We start from the raw sequence: 14684 nt of genomic DNA on the forward strand, positions 1-14684 counted from the left end.
TCGTGATGCAAAGTTGTACTGTAAACACCGGGCAAAGGGACGAGGGCCGTAGACTAGAGGCTAGCAGTAACCTGAACTAACAAGAGGACGCAATGAGTGGTCTGCATGGTCTTGCAGATCTCGTCCTCACTGATATCAAAGCATTCGCATCGTTAAATTACATTTCGTTTAAAAAAAAAGAAAAGGACAAACAAAATGACTGAAGTTTGTGAGCAAATCTGTTGCCATATGGTAAACTTCGCCACGCGGTTTCAGAAATATGAAATTCTTCAGCAATTAGTGTCTCAGGACAGTAAACTACAATAGCGAACAAAATCTGGTGAGACCCGAGGTCAAATGCCTCGTGACTTCAAGAGAATATAAACGCTACCTGTGCCGCACTAAACCATTGCTTTGTGGCCGAAGTCACAGCTTGATTCAAGTAGATGCGTGTGGCTACTAATTAATGAACTATATGAAGAAAGTTACTTAAACAAAAAAAAATCCAGAAGAAAGTACACTTGGTATTATTATTTTACATTACCGCACATGCTTTAGGCACAGGAAAAATGTCAGTGCCTCAAGGCCAAATGTTCCGAAAAGCCTATTTTAGTGGTAGGCAAACTATGAAAGAAACTGATTTTCTTTCTCGCTCTCTCTCTCTTGAGATTAGATTCCAACGCGCATGGTTACATCACCGCTCAGATGAACCGCTTCATTACACAAAACCTTCGACAAGTTAAACACGTTGAAAAATATTCTCATTTATCCAAAAACAACTGCGTAATTAAAGCTGTTGGAATAAAAGTTCTGAAAAAATGCTTGACTCGTTTGGATGGCCTGTATGCCAAATTAATTGTCCCGTAAAAGTGGTGAAATTTTCACAAGATTGTGTTCTTTGCACCACTAACCCGCAATTCCCCAATCTCGTCAAGCACATGCTTGATACAGTCTAGTTCATTAGCGATGTGAACATAGATCAACATACTCAATGTATAAGAGGGTTTTGAGATATATATATAGAGAGAGAAAGAGTGGCGACCTTATTATAAATAGAAGATACTGCAAGTGTGATGATATATGTGAAAGCCGCGGAAGAGTAAAGTAGTCATTATATGTCCCACTGCTTCTTGACTCCCCTGTAGCTCATGCCTTTCTTCGATTCACATACCATATAATATAGTATGACAAAGTGAGCCAGTAAAGTTTCGGGAAAATCGCTGCGTTACTCATCTTATGTGCATCCTAGCTTTCGTTGATTAGTACTTACACTTTCGAGGTAAAGCGAATAGATTGAAGTTATGGAGATATGTGCATTCTGTTTCTAGATGTATGAGCGATTATTTATAGTATTTTACGCTCCTTCCAAAAATGTAACGCAAATTTGTTGTGTTCTTGTTTTTGTTTTCTCAGCTAAACGGAACAAGTACTCGGCGTGAAAATATTGCCGACAATTCTGGCCTAAGAGCAGCGTATCTGGTAAGAAAGATAGAGTAGTTAAATAAAGCCTTGTTGGGCAGTCAATATATCTAGCTTAAGATTAATTTATCGATCTTTGCTCTACATTTACTTTAAGGCATTCAGAAAGTTTAATGACACTGACGAGATGCTTCCTGGGTTAAACTTAACAGGAGACCAGCTGTTTTTCCTTTCAAATGCTATGGTAAGTTTTACTTTGATATTCTTTGTACATTCAGTAAATAATATTCACCAAATGGCGATAATTCTAATCTCGACGGCAGGATTTGGTGCTAGATCCAGCTGCACATTTCAAAATCCACTCCTTGGAAGAAGGTGACTTTTAGCACTCCTTGCCATTACAGTTAAGTCGAAAGAAAAAAGCATATTCTACCACAAGGGAAAACATTTCATACTTCCATATGAAGGCCAGATATTTTCACACACTCTGTTTCCCTTCATAACACTCTGTTTCCTTAGATAATTAAGGATATATGTGCAGAATATTTCACTTCACTCAGCAATGTTGCTACAAACTGCATGGGGATCTGGGTCCTTCGTCAGGCTGCTAGTGAACAGCTATCTGCCAGAGTTCCCTTTTGTCATGTCCCTTCTGGCCATGTGACATCAAATAAACTAATTTGATTTGATTTGTTTCGTTTCTTGGCAAAGAGTAATACGCCAATGAAACTGCAGGGATATAACAAGTAGAATGCGGAATACTCTAAGCAGCTTAAGAACACTTTAGCACATATTAAGTGTACTTTGCGTTTAATAATATGTTGAACTCTGCCGCGGTCCTTTCCCTAGTTTGGCCAGTATCGCGTACAAACTATATTTCAATATAGTATTAGTTAAGTCTACATATCAGCCAAGTTTTTATTATACCTTTTTAATGCAACTACAAAATTAGTTTTTTTTAGAGTACTATTCCTGATGGTCTATAAAAAAAAACATTAAACGCATACCGATGACAGAGAAGATGTGATGTATTAAACATACTGCTCATCTCTTCATGTCAATGGTCTGGCATACCTTCTAGAAAAAATTTATTACAATACAAGCATTGCCCCTTATTGAAATTCGAGAGTGAAATGTCAATTTCACAGGCAACAAAAACTGTAAGAAATCGCAACATAATGAGCAAGATAGCCTTCGATTAGCAGTATGTTCTTCGCTACGTTTCAGAACACAGCTCTTAGTCGCCCGCTTCCGGTTTAAGCGGCATTTCCGTCGGCGTCAGCGTCGACTTCAGCGTCGGCATCGGCGTCGGCGTCGGCGTAATGCGAGCGCTGCATTCTGGGACAATTTCCCGCTAAATTTCCCGGCGTAATTTTTCCGCTGCATTTAGTGGGGAAATTCACGTCACGTGACCTCAAAACCCATTCCATTTTCCGCTTGATTTGGCAGAAAAACGTTTTCCTAAATTTTTTCGCTATATTTAGCGGAAAATTTAGCAAAGGACTTTCCGCTAAATAAGAGGGCAGAAGGCCAGGAAGAGGGGAGGCATGGAGGAGGAAGAGGAGGTGCATACATTCCCCTCCGTACCCTTCCCTCCCCCTCCTCAAAAGCTGAGCTTTAATACGTCGTTACAAAAGACTTGTAAACATCTATATTTTTTTTACTTTTTTTAGGTCTGGTGCAATAATATTAGGGAAGGGAGGCTGCGATATGATGTAAAATATGACCCCCACAGCCCTGGCAAGTTTCGGTGAGTTAATGTTTGTTTGATCGATTCGATATCCTCAAAGATAATTCCATATGTCACTATAACGAGCACTGTAATGACACGACATTCTCCGTTGCATTTGCGAAAGTTTATTCAGTTTTGTTTATCGTACGACTGAAGTTTTTCACAAACGGAAAGATGTAAAACAAGGCATATTTGAACATGCAACACACTGAAAAACCCCAGCGACGAGGGGACGCAAAGAAGTGTAACAGGTTCCCAACCATCTCTTGATTGTTTTCCCATTTTTGGCGTCTCCTCGTCTCCATGGCTTTCCAGTATGTTCGGTCACGAGCTCCACCGCTCAATAATCCTTATCTCTCAATGTTTGAAGTCAGTTTTGCCTGAACGTCATTCCAGAATCTTTATGCTTCAGACATAGCAGAGGGACACCCGTAAATTTTGTATTTCGTACTGTACAGTCAGTCATTCTTATATATGTGTAATAGAAAAGACACTCCTAGGTATATTGAAAGTAGCGAAAGCGCACAATAAAGACGAATACGAAGACGGATATGCAAACAGGACGATCGCTGACTATAGACAAACTTTTTTATTGGAAAGAATAGAAACAGCAAAATAAAACCACAAAAGCCACAAATACTACAAATGTGACTAGTCATCAATGACTCGGCCACTACACTTGTCAATAAAGTTCACTACCTTTTTGTGAAGGAAAAGTGAGGGCTGACTGACACGCTTATCAGGACATTCCTTCTATATTATGTAAGCCTCCAGTACCTCCTTTGCCACCTTTTTTTTACCTCTCCCAACGATTGTGGTGCCTTGAAAGTTGGGAATGCAGCGGCAGTCTCTGCAATATATGTATAAATGGGCTCCTGTTGTTGGACGCAGTGATAAAGCATGTTCAGGCAACCGTTCATTCAAGCACCTTCCGGTCTGGCCTATGTAAACCTTACCGCAGCCCAGTCGAATTTTATAGATCACGCCCACCACACATTCCACGTATTTGTTCACGTGCTTCACTGTGCATTTCCGCTTATCTTTGCGTTGTCTTTTATCCTCGGACATAGTTGAGCCAGTTTACGTGGTGCTAAGAATACCAGAGGCACATCAAACCTTTCCGCCACTTTTTTTTATATTGTGTGACACCCTGTGTAAGTATGGCATCACGTGGGGTCTTGCTTTCTTTTTTTGCTTGTCCTTTTGGCTATTGCCCCTGAACTTCTTCACAAGTTTCTCAGCCACTGCGAGCATAAGGGAAGTAGGATACCCTGCGCTTCCAAGTCTCTTGACCTGACTACAGAGGCTGTCGTGCATGGCATGGTGACATGACTTTCCAATTGCCGTCTCTAGACATGACGACGCAATGCTCCATTTCACCAACTTCGAATGCGCCGAATCATAGGGGAGGATTCCCTTCTGGGTACGCCGTTTGTAACCCCAGCACACGTGTTCCCCTGTGAATTGCATTCGCAAATTCAGAAACTGTAGAAACGCTCCATCCTGGCGTTCAAAGGTGAACTTCAGGCCTCTAGAACTTTCTTTAAACACGCTTCATCACATCTTCAACAACTTCACATAGAGTAAGGTTTTCACAGTTTTGCAAAATCACTAAATAATCGTCTACGTGCATAAACAACTTGGTCACAGGTTGGCCTTTCAAGGCATTCTCAATGGCTCGGTCATACTTAACCAAAAAAAATATCAGAAAGCACTGGGGCAGCACAGGAACCAATGCAGATACCAGCTCTCTGCACGTAATGGCGGCCGCCAAAAAGAATAAAAGTCGACTCCAAGTAAAATTTTAAAAGTTCCAAAAAACCATCAACACTCACACCACAGGCGTTTTGGAAACCAACCACGCCGTTTCTCTTAATACATTCACGTACTGCCTCAAATATTCTTGGTGGGGGATAGAGTAATAAAGATCCTCTACGTCTATAGAAAACGCCACGGCATCCCCTGGAACATTTTTCCTAAGAAACTCCACCACTGATTGAGAATTTTTTACCAAAAAGGGGTCACTGATATCTACAGCACTCAAGTGCGCCTCCAAATAGACGCTAAGCTGTTTTTGCCACGATCCCCTTCCCGTGACGATTGCTCGAAACGGCGTATTAGGCTTATGGGTTTTTGCGGAGAAAAAAAAAAAACATCAAGATGCGTGATCTTGCATTTCTGTACTTTCTTTTCCAACGTTGCAAGCTCAAGACCATTGCACAATTTGAGCGCAGACGTTTTGAGCTTTTTGGGTTCAAGATGAGACAGCTTTAAGTTCTTCCGGGTCGCGTTCCTAGACCTGAATTCCATCATGTCTATTGGAAGCGCCACGAGCCCTCCCTCTTTGTCTGCCTCTAATAGGCTTAAGTTATTGCTCTGGAAAAACGAAACGACTTCGTTTAGCCTGCCCCCATTATGTGTCTGGGCCTTTATCGAGGTACACCGTAACAGGCAATCCACACCCTCCAAAACGCATCTCTCCCGTTCTTCATCTGGCGCATTATCGGAAACAGCCCGCACCTCGGCTATTGTTACGTGATGCCATACTTACACAGGGTGTCACACAATACAATGAAAGTGGCGGAAAGGTTCGAGGTACCTCTGGTATTCTCACCACCACGTAAACTGGCTCAACTATGTCCGAGGATAAAAGAAAAAGGCAAAGTGAAGTGAAGTGCACAGTGAAGCACGTAGACAAATATGTGGAATGTGCGGTGGGCGTGATCTATAAAATTCCATTGGGCTGCGGCGAGGTTTACATAGACCACACCGGCAGGTGCTTGAATGAACGGTTGCGTGAACATGCTTTATCACTGCATTCAACAACAGGAGCCCATTTACACAAACATTGCAGAGATTGCCCGCTGCATCCCCAACTTTCAAGGCACTACAATCGTTGGTAGAGGTAAAAAAAAGGTGGCGAGGGAGGTACTGGAGGCTTACATGATAACGAAGGAATGTCCTGATAAGTGTGTCAGTCCGCCCTCACCTTTCCTTCACAAAAAGGAAGTGGACTTTATTGACACGTGTGGTCTCCGAGTCATTGATGACTAGTCACATTTGTAGCATTTGTGGCTTTTGCTGGTTTTATTTTGCTGTTTCTATTTTTTACAATAAAAAAATCGATTGATAGTCAGCGCTCGTCCTGTTTGCATCTCCGTCTTCGTATTCGTCTTTATTGCGCGCTTTCACTACTTTCAACATGCGTAACCAAATCGCCTGCATCGCAACATTAGTCCTAGGTATAATACTGCCGACGTTTCACAAAACCGCAGAGTTAGTCTGCTGGGAAATTCTCATTTTTTCAGCCGCTTCCCAAGCGGTATTCATGTAGTTATGTTTCTTCAAGTTTTTAAACATCTGTGCTTTGAACGTGTAACCTGCATAACATACTAAAACAAATCCTTTTTGAACATGGTTAAAATTGCGCGCAAATAGAAAGGAACTGTCAAGAGGGAAGAGAGAAGAGACACGCGCTTGTCTGTTCTCATTTCCGTCTTCACTGTTCCTTTCTATTTGTTCTCAATGTTAACCATATTCAATCATTACCAACTAGCACAAATAACCACTTTAGCAAATCCCTTTTTTAATTCTGTTTTGTTTTATATATATATAGCTTAATTTAGAAGGTATGACTTAGACAGCTTAACAAGGGCCTCAATAAATCCTCATTGCTTAGCCACAATAAAATCTGTATCTCAACGCTTGCTTTTATTAGCCTTCTGTATGGCTCATATTATCACGAATAACTGATGATGAGGTGACGAATGTACAGAAACTAAACGTTTAATTTGGCTAAATTATGCCAAAAAAATATACAAAGAAGTAGCGTCACAGATGTCGAAGGTCGGCGGAGTAGCACGATCCCTCGCAATAGTGACACTGACTCCGGGCCGCCACGCAGAGCATCTTTTGTACCAGCGTGGGTTTCTGGAACATTCGACGCAGAACGTTAAGCGCGTAGAACGTTCGTAACTCTATGAGATGACAAGGCTCTTGAACTTACGAGAATGTCATGTTGAAAGGATAAATAAAAGAGGAGTCCGATCCCTGTAATCGAATCTGGAGCCTCCGAGCGATAGCCAAACGCGGTAACCATTCGGCCACGTACGCGTTAGTTCGGCGACGAGCGTGACATTACTCCCCCCTTTTAAAAGCGCATCGTCTCGATGCGACGTGCCAGGAAACAAAACAGCAAAATAAACGCAAATAATGTCGCACTACGGAAGCTTGTAAAACACGGCCCTATCGAGCGTAGTACAAGAATCCAATTCATAGTCTTATTGACCGTAGTACGGTTTGAGACGCGCGACGCGGACGACTTCCGGTCCTGGAGGGCGGTATGATGTAGTCAATGTTCCGTCGGGCATAAACTTGTAGTTTAGATCACCGAAACGGCAAAGCAGTTTGTAGGGTACGAAGTGGCGTTTGAACAGCTTGTTGAGACCGCAACGGCGCATAGGTTGCCACACCCACACTCTGTCTCCGCACTGAAAGTAGACGTCCCGACGACGAACGCTGTAGCGGCCAGCATCGACACGTCGCTGGTCTTAAATCCGGAGTCGGGCGAGCTGGCAGACTTCTTCGGCCCTTTGCACTACCACTTGAGCGTCGCTCCCATCGTTAGTTGACTCGTGGGGCAGCGAAGCGCACAGCATTGTTGCTAATTTCCGACCATGTACTAGCTGTAAGTGTATACCTCCGCTGGTCTCTTGAAGCGCAGTGTTGTAGGCGAACGTGACGTAGGGCAACACAACCTGTCACGTCTTGCGCTCTACGTCCATGAACAATGAGATCACGTGACTGTTTTGTTAAGCCGCTTCGTCAGCTCGTTAATCTGCGGGTGGTAGGCCGTGGTGCGACGATGGCTAGTCTGGCTGTGCTGAAGAATTTCTTGCGTCAGCTGCACCATGAGCGATAATCCCCGAAGTGTAATAAGGACTTGAGAAGCGCTATGTCGTAGGACGACGGACTCGACGAAAAACTTGACGAGTTCCACAGCAGTCCGCGGCGAAAGGGCTTTTGTCTCGGCGTGTCGTGTTAGATTATCAATGGTTACGATTATCAAACGATTTCCCAGGGTTGACTGCAGGAAACAACCAAGCAGATTCACTCCGATCTGCTGGAACGGTGCAGTTGGCGGAGGAACTGACTGCAGCTGATCTGCCGGCTTCGTCTGCGGTTTCCTGCGTCGCTGGCACTCGTACCATGATCGTGTGTTGAGGTGGACGGTTTTGGGAAGCGTGGGGCAGTATTACTTTTCACGAATACGCGCCAGTATCCGGCTGTAGCCAAGGTGTCCGGACACGGGTCGTCGTGGCAGGCTTGAAAGATATTCTCTCGAAGATCGGTTGACATTACCAGCATCCACGGCCAGTTGTTGTCCCGAAAGTTCTCCTTGTGGAGTACACTTTTTGAATGCGAATGTCTACAGGGTTTGTGAGAAACTGCGTGGCATGGTACTCCCTTATCCTTCTATATGCTCTATTAATGCCCTATGCGTCATGCCATGTCATCGGTATTCACTGCGCCTATTACGCAGTAGCCGTCATAGCTGTCGCTACTACCGGAAGGCGTTTCGACGGGCTCTTGATAGGCAGTCGACATCGTTGTGGTTGCGACCTCACTTGTAGGCCGAAGTCATGTTGAACTTTTGTAATATGAGACCCCATCCAGCGAGGCATCCTGACGGGTCCTCCTTGAGGTTCGCAAAAGAGCAGAACAAGTGGTGGTCCTTGACTATGCAGAACGGGCTCCCGTACAACCACCGACGAAGTTTCGTGATTGACCAGACGACCGCAAGACATTCTTTTTCACTCGTGAAGTAAATTATCTCCGCCTTGAACAGTGTCCGACTTGCGTAGGCGATGACTCGCTCGGTGCCTCCTTGCACTTGAACCAGTATCGCTTGATGTCTTGCGTTTTTAGCGTCCGTGTGAATCTTGGTATCCGCATCCATATCGAAGTGTTCAAGAACTGGATGAGTCTGGAGACTTCGTTTCAGCTCGTCGAGTGCCTGCTGCTACTCCTCGGCCCTATTGAACTTCTCGGCGTCCTTCCTGAGGTATGTGACCGGTGCGGAAATCCTTGCGAATCTTGAATGACGCGCCGAGCTTAGGCACATGGTCCAAAGAATCTTCGCACACCCTTCTCGTCTTCCGGCGCTGGAAATGCCGCGAAGGCGCGAGTCTTCTCTGGGTCTGGACAAATGCCTTCGTTACTAACCACGTGACCTAGGGACTTCAGTTCGTCTTAGGCGAACCGACACTTCGACGGCTTGAGGAACAGTCCGGCGGTCCGTATGGCTTGGAGAACAGCTCCTAGTCGTCGTAAGTGCTTGTCCAAGTCGCCGGAAAACACTACGACATCGTTCAGCTAGACGAGGCAGCTCTTCCAATTCAGTTCTGTCAGTACGGTGTCGATGACACGCTAAATCGCTGCTGGCGCCGTGCATAGTCCGAAGGGCTATGCACGGCGCCAGCAACTTTCCAGCCAGCGGAAGAGCTTGAACGCGTACAGCCCATCCGGTGTGACGAAATAGGTCTTCTCTCAGACCCGTTCTTCAACTTTGATCTACCAATAGCCGCTCTTCAGGTCCATCTATGAAAAGTATCGAGAGTGTCGCAGCCGGTCTAGCGTGTCGTCAATGCGGGGGAGTGGGTAGACATCTTTCTTTGTCACCGCCTTCAGTTTCCGGTAGACCACGAAGAACCTAAGCGTTTCGTCCTTCTTCTTAGCCAGTACGACTGAAGAGGCCACGGACTGCTTGAATGCTGGAATATGTCGTCGTTCCGCATTTCTTAAACTTGGTCCTGGGTTACCTCGCTTTTTTTACAGGAACTCGTCACGGCGATCGATACACAGGTACCGCGTCGTCCTTGGTAACGATGCGGTGCTTCGCAACGGCGATTGGGCGTACCTTCCCCGACGTAGGTTAATACGCTGCCGTCGTTTCGGACCTGCAAGCTTAGGGTCATGCTTGCAGGTCCGAAACGACGGCCTGGCACCGCTGGCGACGCACAGACTTGCTGAAGTGGCGATGATTCTTCAGTAATCGCGGCGATTTCGGTGGAGTTCCGGAGCTCCTCGACGTGGCCCACAGCTGCTCCTTTCGTGAGGTGTTCCGTTTCTTGTCGGAAGTTCATCACGAGTACCCCAGTGTGCCCATTTTAAAGTTTAACTACTCCTCTTGCGACGCCAATACCTCTTCCCAGGAGCAATTGAAGGTTGTCTTCCAGAACAACTTCGCCGCCGGTAGCTGCATCGGTTACGACGGGTACAAGAACATTTGATTGCGGCGGAAGGTTCATGTGGTTGGCAGCGACTCGGACTCGGAGTTTGGAGTTTCTCTGGAGGCAAAACAGGGGTTCACAGCGTCAGTTTATTCTGTTCATGGTCGATCACGGCGCCGTTTTAACACAGAAAGTCCATGCCGAGAATGACATCTCTGGGAGAGTTTTGTTGAACGACGAATTTACAGGGCACGTCTCGCTAAGAATCTCTGCTAGGGCAGTGCTCTTTCCGGCGAGTCTCTCTCGACGGGACCGACGAGGAGGTGATACGGGACGGCGCTGGGACGGCCAGCGGGATCCTCGGGGAGGAGCCTGCCCAGGGGATGGTGCCCGCCGCAAGGACTAATTAATATCCCTCGTTCGCACACCGTACCTCGGACACGGGGCGTCTCCCACGAACCGTCCAAGTCCAATTTCACGGTAAGCACATCGTCGACATACGTGGCCAGCTTCACCGCAGTGGAAGCACACAGGTCGTCGGTCAGCCGTTCGCCAGACGTCGGTTTTTCTTGGCACAACAGGTTCACCGCGCACGTGTGCTCGATCTTCCTGGCGTCGGGGATACTGCGTAGAAGGGTCGTCTCGTCAAAGTGGCGCCTGGTAGAGGGGAGCAGCCGGCGGCGACCGTCGGGCTTCTGCTGTGTATGTCACCAATGGCTCTTCGGGAGAGGCCACGATGACGGGAGCCTCTGACTGGATGACTCGTTGAACCTCCTCTCTCACTACTTTGGCGATGGAAAGTGGTGCCTGGCTTGAGGCAGCGGGCAGCAGCTTCTTCAGCTCTTCCTGGACGACTTCACGTATGATGTCGCGGATGCCAGTGAAGCTGAAACTGATGTCGTAGCACGATAGCGAAGAAGCAGCTACGCTCGAGTGTTGACGGTAGTGGCTGGCTCTAGCGAGGAGGGCACGTTTCAGGTTTATGGTCATAGTGATAAAATATTCGATGGTATAAGTAGGGTTGCGAATAAGATCACCGAAAATGTCATACTTCACACCTCATATGAGGATACGCAGTTTCTTTTTGTCGGTGGCTTAAGTGTCGGCGTGAGCGTTCAGGCGGAGAGCATCCTAGACGAAGCTGGTGTGTCTCTCATCTAGGCCTTGACTCCTTGTTCGAAGGAGGTCTTCGGCCCTCTCGCGTCGGTGTTGCCTGGCAAACGTCTTCTTGAGTTCTTGATTGCACACCTCCCGCGAAAGTTAGAGTGGATTTACTTATACCGTATTATAGCTTACTTTAGGAATGGTGAGTTCGACAGCTTAACGAGGACCTCAATACATCCTGATTGCGTAGTCACAATAAAATCAGTATCTAAAGGCTTGCTTTTACTATCCTTGTGTATGGGTCATATACACTAAACACACGCCTCACTAGCAAACTTAGAGAGTTCCGATATATGTAGAAATATTACGAAGCTCATAGACCGCAATAATTTAGCAAAAAAAATTATAGAGTATGTCGCCATAGACGCAGGATCTGACCCCTAAAGTAGCGCTTCGGTGGAACAAGTTGATTCTCAACTTCTCAATAGCAATGAGATGAATTTGTGCGGAAAATACGTGTTTGCCTTTTTAAAGTTAAATGAATAACGTGCACAAAATAATTACAATATTAAATGAAAGATATTCTTTAAAGGAATAAAAGTTCGCGGGTGAGATTATAAATCGCTCGACCTTGACAATGTATGTCTTGCATTTTTGGCATTGCTGCCACTACCAACGCTTGTCACGTATTCCTAACTACCACAGCAAGTTGTTACTAAGTATCCTTAATCCCTGTTCAGTGCCTCCTCATTAAGAATCATAATCACACAACGACAGCATCAACTCAACGATTTTGACCCCGATCGTCAACCGAAACAATGATTAAACGCGAGCTGCGGCAGCGCGCCGACGCAGCACTTGTATCCACTCTGTGTGAGTGCTTGATCGTTTTGTGAGGGCGTTAAAAGTTGAGCGAGCTAGCATTACCATCTCCCCTATACCTCTAACCCGGCAGGACGTTGGAATCGGCGTGCTAGTTAGACCAATCAACCGTCCGTCTTGCACATCGTGATCACGGTATCCGGGGGTATTCACGGACAAAGATTGTAAACAGAGAACGATAAAAGACATGCCACTGATAGTACCACAAGCATGTCTCTTCAGCAACCCTGTCAGCTTAGGTAAACAATAACTACAGTTTCACTGGCGTTGGCCAAACAGGGTGTACAAAGCGAAGTTATGATTAAAAAGAAAGGCAGGAGAGTTCGAATATATAAAAGCTAGACACAAAGAAAATATAGTTCCCAGTATAATAAAGCATAAAAATGTGCACAACGAAGTCATCTTAATTCTCGTTGTGTTAAATATTCTTGCCTGATTTGTTTTTGTACATGAACTCTCATAATATTTTTAGTCACCTATAATAGGGGGGTCGCAACCTCGGTGGCACGAGTGTTAAAACTACGTGACCTAAAGAGTGCTTCATTTTATTGTTAAATGAAAATGGTCAAAGCATTTTAAGACAGTCATTGATAAGTGGACCTGTGTAAATACCTACGAAATGATATGATGCAAAATTTTCATGGCAGGAGTTTGGTTTTAATTTGAGCGTAGGCGACAAGAAGGTAACACTTTTTATGTTGACTTTGTAGTCAGTCAAGAGAAAACCTGCTGTTGCTTTAAATCATGTCATTTTTGCTCAATGAGATAAATCAGTTCCTTCAGCTTTCTGTGTTGCAATATTTTTTGTGATAAAAAATTACTGCCTTAATTTTTTTAATAAGTATACTTTCATACTTTTCTCTGAAGCACAGTCTTAATAAATTTGCCATCCAGAGATTACAAAAGAGTTACAGTTTTATTTGCTTTTTTCCCCCAGGGTGAACCTTCCAATGGGAAATTCTCCAGATTTTTTACGCGTGTTCTCCTGCAGTCCTAACTCGACTATGAACATTACAAACAAATGCACAATGTGGTGACCTAACGCAAACAACAATTCAATATCAAAATCGATGTGAATAAAATACAACAATTTAAACCCTGGATCTCTCATGGCGCGGAGGCGCACTGACGCTATAGATATAAAAGCTTTAAGTATGTCAAATAAAACTAAGAAAACACGTAGTGCATAAATATGCGTAATTGTTACTTTGCATGTCGTTCTTTCTCGACGGAATTACGCGGCTCATTTGGTTTCAAACGCTTTTTTATATTGTTCAATATTTTCTTGCTGCTTATCGTTATTTTTTGAACTCTAGTCCGCATAGTTCGCACGTGAAATTCTCATTAGCAACGCATCTTGAAAAGCGCAACTTTAATCAGCACACACAAAAAATAGCTTCTACGATACAGAACTCATCATTAACATAACCTGACATGTACAAAATCTGGAATATCTCGTCATATTGAACAATATTTAAGAACAAGTCCATCAATAGTCCGCATCCGTAGATAGTCCACCACGGGTAATTTGCCAGATTTCAAACGTATAGAGTTCTGGACTATAGTCCAGAAAGTAAGGTACTTAAGAACTGATATAAACATTGACTACTCGATAACATCTCTCAATTTTATGTACCAAGCAAAACATGGGCACTAATCTGGTCATCTCAAACTTGGAAGCATACAAAATAATCATCCACGTTTCCGTTATCGGAATAACAACTCTTGCTGCGACATGATATTAATATTAATAATAATTCAATACAATTCAACATTTACTTCCGAGGACTATACTCATGACGAAGCAGTCTGGTTCGTCAAAGCCGACATGGAATTGTGTGACTGAACCCGTTTAGGTAGAAATGGTAACATATTCAATAGTAATATAATAATAATAATAATAATAATAGTAATAACAGATAAGAATAATAACATTAAATAATAATAATATTATTTCGTCATTATTGTATTTGGGTCCCAGAAACCACCCTAAGGTCTTGGTGCTGGCACACCGATATATTTAAACACTTACTAAAATAATAATTGTAAGAATAATACCTTTTGCTTTAAAAAAAAATCATGCTGAAAAGGTGACAGGATAAAAAAAAACAAAAAACTGTGCAAAACAATTTGACGAGTCCCTGAGCCATCTAACTAGCGGTCGTGATGCAGTCACCAAAAGAAATGATACATTTAACAGGCTAAGAGACATGGCTTGATTATTTCGAGTATTGGTATATTTGCAATCATCCTACTCTTCACGTTTTTAATTAGACTCGTAAAGTACTCATTAAACGCATTTGACAATGTTTGTGTTCAGAGCTCTTAACCATTGT

General features: G+C 44.2%; 1 protein-coding gene across 1 annotated transcript in view; it reads left to right on the plus strand.

The window, feature by feature from the left end:
• Positions 1 to 13385, plus strand: part of LOC115327728 (neprilysin-4-like) — a 148116-nt gene extending 134731 nt beyond the window's left edge. Inside the window, exons 17-20 of the mRNA XM_040217273.1 lie at positions 1393 to 1458; positions 1556 to 1642; positions 3072 to 3148; positions 13286 to 13385. Of these exons, the coding sequence (XP_040073207.1) occupies positions 1393 to 1458; positions 1556 to 1642; positions 3072 to 3148; positions 13286 to 13385 (330 nt within the window). The remainder of the gene's footprint in view (positions 1 to 1392; positions 1459 to 1555; positions 1643 to 3071; positions 3149 to 13285) is intronic.
• Positions 13386 to 14684: the final 1299 nt, after the last annotated feature.

The sequence above is a fragment of the Ixodes scapularis genome, unplaced genomic scaffold (assembly GCF_016920785.2).
Source record: "Ixodes scapularis isolate PalLabHiFi unplaced genomic scaffold, ASM1692078v2 ptg001946l_1___fragment_3__unscaffolded, whole genome shotgun sequence".
NCBI lineage: Eukaryota > Metazoa > Arthropoda > Arachnida > Ixodida > Ixodidae > Ixodes > Ixodes scapularis.